The sequence below is a fragment of the Gossypium hirsutum genome, chromosome A10, assembly GCF_007990345.1.
Source record: "Gossypium hirsutum isolate 1008001.06 chromosome A10, Gossypium_hirsutum_v2.1, whole genome shotgun sequence".
Taxonomy (NCBI): Eukaryota; Viridiplantae; Streptophyta; class Magnoliopsida; order Malvales; family Malvaceae; genus Gossypium; species Gossypium hirsutum.
In genome coordinates this window covers 81,234,889-81,243,049 of record NC_053433.1, presented here as the reverse complement: position 1 = coordinate 81,243,049, position 8,161 = coordinate 81,234,889, and the positions used below count along the sequence as shown (strand labels likewise).

General features: G+C 30.7%; 1 protein-coding gene across 1 annotated transcript; it reads right to left on the bottom strand.

The window, feature by feature from the left end:
• Positions 1-1,183: 1,183 nt before the first annotated feature.
• LOC107896792 (E3 ubiquitin-protein ligase MARCHF8) lies at positions 1,184-4,679 on the bottom strand. Its single transcript, XM_016822069.2, is given in 8 exon segments — positions 1,184-1,462; positions 2,234-2,326; positions 2,661-2,744; positions 2,838-2,985; positions 3,273-3,340; positions 3,439-3,510; positions 4,391-4,645; positions 4,647-4,679. Coding segments are annotated over 8 exon segments (759 nt in total). The 3' UTR covers positions 1,184-1,456.
• Between the last annotated feature and the right edge of the window lie 3,482 nt (positions 4,680-8,161).

Genomic DNA, 8,161 nt, shown 5'->3' with positions numbered 1-8,161 from the left:
GGAAAAATCCTGAAACAGATTTTATTAGTTTAAATATTTATTTGAAAATAAAAAAATAATAGAAGGAAAAAAGGAAATCTGTTGAACGGCAAGAAAATCCCAAAACAAATTTATTTTTTTTTAAAAATTGATTTTCGAAAAAGTATGTATTTTTTTTCTTTTCGCCTTGGTGTTGTGTCGGATTAGAAAATTGCAAATAAACATATCTATCTTATGATTGTTGGACAAAACACGTTACCAAACAAAAAATAATTAAATACAAATAAACACATCTAAAAATAAAATATGAACAAAATTTTGTATACTTAATTTATCAAATATGAAAATCAAATAAAACCGTAATAATCAATTGAAATAAGGGAGAATTGAGATTTTCCGAAACGTTAAGGTTCGTGAAAAATAGTTTCCTTAAGACAAATTCGGCCGCTCCTACGGTACTTGGAGTAACGTTGGTTGAAAGTCTCCCAGGATACAACAACAATAATGACCGAAGTAGTAGCACCTCTACCACGATCAATTGAACGAACAATGCATTTTTCTATCACCGAAATATTTAGGAAACACAAAAGATGAAAAATGAGATTTTTTAGAACAACAAAATTTTGGCAAAAGAAATTCTTAAAGAGTATAAGAGTATTAAAAAACACTTCGGAATCATGGTCTTCCATAGGTATGGGGAGTGTTGAAATTTTGGAAAAAATATCCTTATTGGAATCAAACCAATAAGATAAATTTCCATATATAAGCAGATTTTTTCTGTTGAGAAAAAATAAATTCGTGCTGAGCTAAACCTCCGTAAGCATTGGGCCCAATCGGTTCAAGCATTTCGCGTCGCCCACATCATGCAGATGCACCCCAACCCTGTAAGATTTAGACTTGCACACTCACTACGCGCAAGGCAAGATTATAAGCTTAGTCATTGAATTACGTTCACATATATAAATATATCTCACTTAATATTTAACTAATGTAAGATCTAAACATTTTATTTTTCCTTAACAATATTTTTAAATAGCTTATTCGAACATCAATTTTTTATTCACCACTCAACCATTTTAAACATATAATATACTGTTGTCTCATGGAGTAAAATATAAAACCAACTATCCACCTTTACCTATTAAGAATATACCTCAAAATTCTCATAAAATGCAAATTTTCCAACATTGGCAAAAACAGGAACTGCACAACTATAAACTCTAATTTATATGAATTGCTAAACAAACGAGTAAAAGAAAACTCGTAATCACATATACAATTGTTTCCGAGTTCTTCAATCGAGAGATACAAAGGATTTCAGCCACTAAACTTTTAAGCCATTTTTTTGGCTATTTTTTCATTCATTACAACTTGGGAAATTGCCTTTTTGCAATTATAGAAAGCACCACAACTTGCTTCTCTGCCCTCACCAATTGAACAGCCTCCTAACCGAAAATGCAGATAACACATTGCTGGTTTAACCCTTGAAACATTCAAGAGAAAGAAAAAAAATCAATTAAAATGGTAGGAAGAAAACTGTAGATAGACAACCTATTTTCTGACAAGTTTAGCTTGAAATCACATTGAAGAACAAACAGTTCAATACCACTAAACAGTGCTCAACAATACATTATCCATACAGGGATGTTTACAGTTAAGGAAACTACTTAATGGAAGTTACTCAGACTTAGGTGTAACTGTCAAACACGGGAACATTCAATATTTTCTAAGATTTTCGTGTATATTTCAAATTCAAATACTTCAAGAAAAAAAGATTTGGAGCAAATATAAGTTTGTCAATGTAGTCCAAGAACATTTACTGTAGTTATTGTTCTGTTAGTCTTGCACATCTTTATCGTGCAACATTGTTATTCAGGAATAGAGGGGCTCCTATTTTAGAACAAAAGGGGGTTTAATCAAACTGGACTATATGAAACGCACAAAATGTATAGCATGAAAAGTAACATAAATGCAAGATGAGCCATTTTGAAGTTTACTTGATAAGAACTTAGAAGCTATTTGAAGCACCTTTGATTCTTTTCTCAAAAGTTTGGAGTTAAAAACTACCAGAAGTTTTTCTCAATTCTTGTTTATTGAATAAGTAAAAATACAGAAAGATGTCTTAAAGCAACAGGCATTTGTTTAACACAAAGTTGATTTGCCATTAGAACATTACGGTTTAAAAAAGGTAGAAGAAACATATCTGATATTAGCCATGATATCAAAGAAAAAAGAACATATATCAGGAGCTAACCTGTCTCCTTCTTCGGCTTTGTAAGTACCATGTGCGAGCCACCACATACATCGGCAGAAGAAAGCCAGCAAATTGGAGAAGCAAAACCTGAAACTGCTGACCGAAATTCTAATTCAGTATTAGCTAGAAGTAAAAAAGAACAAAGAAAATGTAAAAGCATCCCGAGCAGCCCACAACCTTCATTATCTAGACTTACAACTACCTCTGTACTCTTATCAAGCATCATTTTAAAAGAAAATGTTTCAACTTATAACACAAAGTGCAACAACATATTAAATTTACATCCTGGCACATATGTATGACATTTCTTTGGCACCGTGTCCAATGCTTGTATGCAAAATATAAGCATTAAGGCACAACAGGCAAATGCAGACTGAGGAACTACTATGGTGCAATTGATAATCCAAAGATGTCGATTTGAACTCACGTTAATGAAAGTTGACGCCTCCTGTATCATGCCAAAATCCCTTGTCAACATAAGAAGTTGACGTACGAGCAGGATGATAAGCAACTGCAACAAATCAACAAAACATTCCAAACATGAGACGAGCTATTATTCTTTAGTAAAGAACGTTGAGAAAATAATTAAGCATTATTTGCTTACAATGAGGGCAACCAAACGAAGACAGGCAAGGCTACTGCTATTTGCAGCAACATAATCTTCATACTCTGATTGGAGTAGCTGGCTTTGAGAAGCAGTTAGCACTAGAAGATGCGAGTCACGGAGATCAATATGCGGGCTCCATGTTTGCCTGATCGTGAATATAATTCAAAGCAAACATAACAAAATAATCAAAATGAAATTTCAGGGACAATACAATACACGAGATCAGAAACAAGGATGTCATACTACAGCCTTCCTACTGCTATCAATGAATTGACAAGCATTTTCCGTGAGAATCTGTCCGAGAACATACAAGTTGAAACCAACCAAAAAACGTAGACATTGTATTTAAGAAGGAATGGGATGAACAAATATCTCCTATGGTCCAACAGGAAAGACACAGAAGTAGAAGCTGTTAACCAAAAAGAGGATTACCTAATGTCAATTGCCAGAACATCTGGATTGCTTCTGGTCGGAGGAAGAGAATAATTTGGTGAAAAAACCTGATAAAAACAGAGCAATATTGTACACATTATCTATCAAACACGTACTTTTTTTTATATATGCAAATTAAAAGAAAAGGGCTAAAAACACCCCCAACCTGTTTGCATATTTCGCAAGTTATGTCACCTTTCTTGTTGCACCATCTTTGAATGCACTTCCTGTGAGCAAACTGAAACAAAAATATATACACGATAAGTTAAAAAGACACTTCAAACATTTCAATCTGCAAACGCATCTTAAACCAGATAACCATATAAACAACCTATCAAGGTTTTTCATATATGTCGGATACAGGACACTGATACTTTAGGAAAAATAAAATCATGCTAATATATATAACTAGGTATTGGCTATATGAGTACCTAGTAGAAGTCATGGAAATGCAAAGAAGAAACGGAAACAGGTAAGAATATATTCTCTTTTCCTTTAAAATCTTTTACAAAAATAGAAAAAGATCAACATTTGAAATTTTCATATTGAAGCTTAGGAAATAACGTATGAAGAAAGAGAATAAGTCAAAAGGAAACTCAAACAAGGCATATGCTAATGCCAAGAAATGCTCGCATTCCAAAACCAATAAAACTACCTAGAAAACATCATAGCACCATTGCTACAAAACTGAAGCCCAACAAAGCCTACCCCTAAAAAAGCCCGGTTTTAGAATTAGCAATAAGTTGTGTATTTTATTACTATTATTAAATTGTATAATGGAATAAGCCAATAACAAAGAACCATCACTAGAGCCACAAAGTCAAGGGACAAGCCCCCAAAAGGAAAAGAAAAAAAAAAGAACCAAAGGATAAATAATTTTTTTTATATTTTTTACAACTACTCCTCTCCTAACCACAAAAAAAAAAAGTTGATTGGTAAGACCAATGAAACATACGATCAGAGTAATCTAAAGCATACAATCAAAAAACCCAGAAATATAAACTTAAAAGGGAAAAAGTTTAACCAAAAGAAAAACGATTTACCATCTTCGTTTAAAAAAGAAAAAGACCTCAAAACTTTAAAAACAGAAGGCGAGAAAAACCAAGAAAAGTAAAGACCTTGAGAGTGCCACTGCAAGCACAAGGAGCTTCCAAAGAAAGCAAATCATCTTCCTCTTGACATATCCTACACTCCACCACCTCTTTCACCTTCTTTGAACTATACCCAGTTTTTCCTTCTCCTTCTTTTCCACTATCATCATCACCACTTGCTTTCGTCATAGGAACAACAACATTAGTATTCCCAGCAGCTGTAGTTGAGATTGGTTGTCCTTCATTCACTGAAGAAGACTCAAAACAAGCTGCAGATGCTATATTTGTCGACACATACCATGAAATCATCCACCATTGTTTTCTTTTCCTTTTCCTATGTACTTTGTTTGAGTAATCTTTTACAAAAGGGACAACTTATGTTTTGTTTGACGAAAATGACCTTTGGTTGGGTTTTTATTATCGAGTCTGTCCCAACTAAAATATCTTGCCGTACCTAAACGGTTGAACTAGCTTTGGTATTGTAGGTGGTGGTCAGCTTGGACCAAACCATTTAACTACGACCAAGTGCAATTTATTGCTATTAGCATGCCGGTTCGGTCCGGGCGTAAACTCAAAGTCAAGTTCCAGTTTGCTCGTTTCCGTGAATAAAATTCAAATATTTAAATGGGTAAATTACATTGTATATCACTCAATTTTAAAAATTATAAAATAATCCTCCGAGTTTTTTTTATTACCAACCATTTACTAGGGAATGGAAAGGCATGTGGCAAATATAAAAATTGAGGTGATAACAAATTCAACTCTTAGCATTCATATATTTATGTCATTTTGATTTTGATTCTAAAAATTAATCATTAATATTTACACATTACATAATTTAATCTAATTATAAATCAATCTCAAGATTTCAAAACTTATATTTTTATATGTTTTTTAAATCACTAGTTTTTCAATAATAAAATTTATGTTTTGAAATTTCGAGACTTAAAGTTATATCTTATTTTTTTATAATTAGACTATATTATGGAAAGTGTAAACAATAAGACTAATTTTTTTATAATTTTTATAATTAGACTATATTATGGAAAGTGTAAACAATAAGACTATTTTTTTATAATTTGTTACTATACCAATTTTTATAACTGCCAAGTCATCTTTTAGTTATCTAATTAAGGGTTGATGATCAAAAAAGACAAACTCGATTTATTAATTAACTATTTTGTAACTTTTTTACAATCAAGCGACTAAAAAGGAAACTTATACATAGTTGAGTGAGTTTACCCTATTTAATTTAAATTTCATTTTTTTAATTAATAAAATATTATTAGTTCAATTTAATCATTATTTAGGACGGATAATGATTTTTAAAAAACACTTTTAAATTCGGAATCCAACTCCAACTTCTTAAACAATATTAATTCATGATTGACATTCAACGTTTAAGATTATCACTATAAAATTAAACAAAGTTGGCCAATGAACAAATACATCAAAGTTTATTCATTCATGTTTGATTAAATTTGAAACTACATTAATGGACCCTATCCAGTTAACAGCACAAGTTATTTTTAAATTCTATCTTACATGTAATATTGGTTTAATTTACTACTTAAAACATAATTTAGTTGTTCTAAATTACTAATTTTTTACATAGAAATTATTCAACTATCCAATTTTTTTATTAATTTTATACATATAAACCTATTAGTTTTTAGTTCAACGATTTAATGATAAAGTTTAAATTGTAATTTAATTAGATTAATCTCTTAATTTTTATAAAATGCAATTTAATAAGGACTAACTTGCATTTTTTTTAAAGCAAGAAAAATATAAAAACAAAAGCAACTATTTTCACTATGGATGGATGAAATAATTTTGAGTAGGGAATATGTGTTATCATGTTAATTTGGATTGAAGTTTTTCAACAAAAATAAGAGAAAATAAATAATTTTGAGTAGGAAAATCAGACGTGGCAAGTTGGGTGGAGATTTGTTAAGATAAGGGAAGCTTGATTAAAATTTACAACAAATCAATGGATTCTTTTTCTTATTTTTATTTGGTTTTGTCAACTCTCTCTAGAGAGAGATAATGGATAACTATAAATATTTAATATTAAAATAAATAAATAATGGCATTGCCATGATTTTTGGGATGCAAATGTTGTTGTATAGTTGATGGGAGGATTTATTAATGGTGGTGAGTTGGAAAATTGTTGGAGAAGGATGCTGCAAGTGGGGCTTGAATCAAAATTATTATGTTTTTTTTTTAATGTAAAATTATTGGAATTGAGAACAAATTGGATAAGGAAGGAAAAAAAAGTATCTCTTCGCATATGATTGTTATTAGAATAAAAATAATTTAAAATCCGAATATAAGTATTTATCTATATATTTTATATTTTATAATTTATATAAACGCATAACTTTTTGAACTAATCAATATATTATTTCTTTTCTAATGGAAAACGATATCATTAAAAAATGAAATAAAACAACAAAATAACGAGGAAAACTAAACCCGAATTGTTAGGCTTCCTCGATCCATCGATATCTAACTCCAAATTCTATGTTGACATAAAATAAATTATTGGAAGAGAAACACTCAATCAAATAATAAGGGGAATGTTCCAAATAACTCGGATTGCAATTAATAAGACAACTTTTGCGAGACGATGAGCCCCCTTATTTGTATCCTGACATATCCAATGAAAGGATAGAGCTTAAGAGCACAAAGCATCAACAACCACTTTGCAATTCGGTTCAATAATATTATCAAGACATAAGCTCTTAAGCCACGAAAGAGCTTCTCTAATAGCCATAACCTCCGCTTGAACAAGTTCAAACATTGCAAAAATAAAACACATGACTTTTGACAAAATTGCCATCAGAATCTTGAATAATAGCAGCCAAACCTGTCTGATTATGGTATTTAGAGTTAGAGGCATCGACATTTCATTTTAGCCAGCTAAAAGGTGGTATTTTCCAATGAGAAGTGTTGAGGCAGTTTTTGAGCATTGCTTAACCAATGTCAACTAGTAGTAGTACTATCTGCTCAAAAGACTTGCTATGTTTGACTTGACAAATCTTGAAAACAAAAACACTTGGATTGTGATTATAGTTGTTACTGTAAACAATTATCAGCCCATCATTGATATTCAAATTACACATAGCAACTTATCTTGAAGATTGGTTTGGATTTGGATCGAAGCAATTATTGGAGTGTAATAGTCCATTTTTCAGTGGTGTCGAAAATAGTGTTTTTGAAACCACACTTCTGACATGTCAGTTCGTAAATATTAAATAATGAATATTTACAAGGTCATTGTGTCGTATTTAAATTTGGTTTAAAAATTTTGACATTTGTTTGGACAATTAAAGAAAAAGGACTAAATCATAAAAAATGCAAAAGTCAATTTCTATTAATGTTTAGGTGGCCAATTGTAGTATTTAATAGATTAGAGAGTTTATTATGGCAAAATTGTCATAATTGAAGATACTGAGCGGTGATATAATTGATATTTTAGTTTATAATTCTAAATGTTATATTAAATTAAAATTAGGTAATAAAATAATAATAACAAAATGAATGAAGTTCGTCTTCTTCATTTTTCTTTTTAAGTTGGTCGAACCACCATTTTAGGATTTGGGAGTTTTGGCTTTGAGTTCATGCTTGCATGTAAGTGTTTTCTTGGTTCGTTTTTCATGAATTTTACGTTTTTGAGATTGTTGTAATGATATCTATTTAGTTTAGGGATTAATTTGTGAAGTTGTCAAAGTTTAGAAAAATTCACCATTGTTGTTCTTGAAGCTTTCTTAATATGTATGCTTGAGCTTGAAG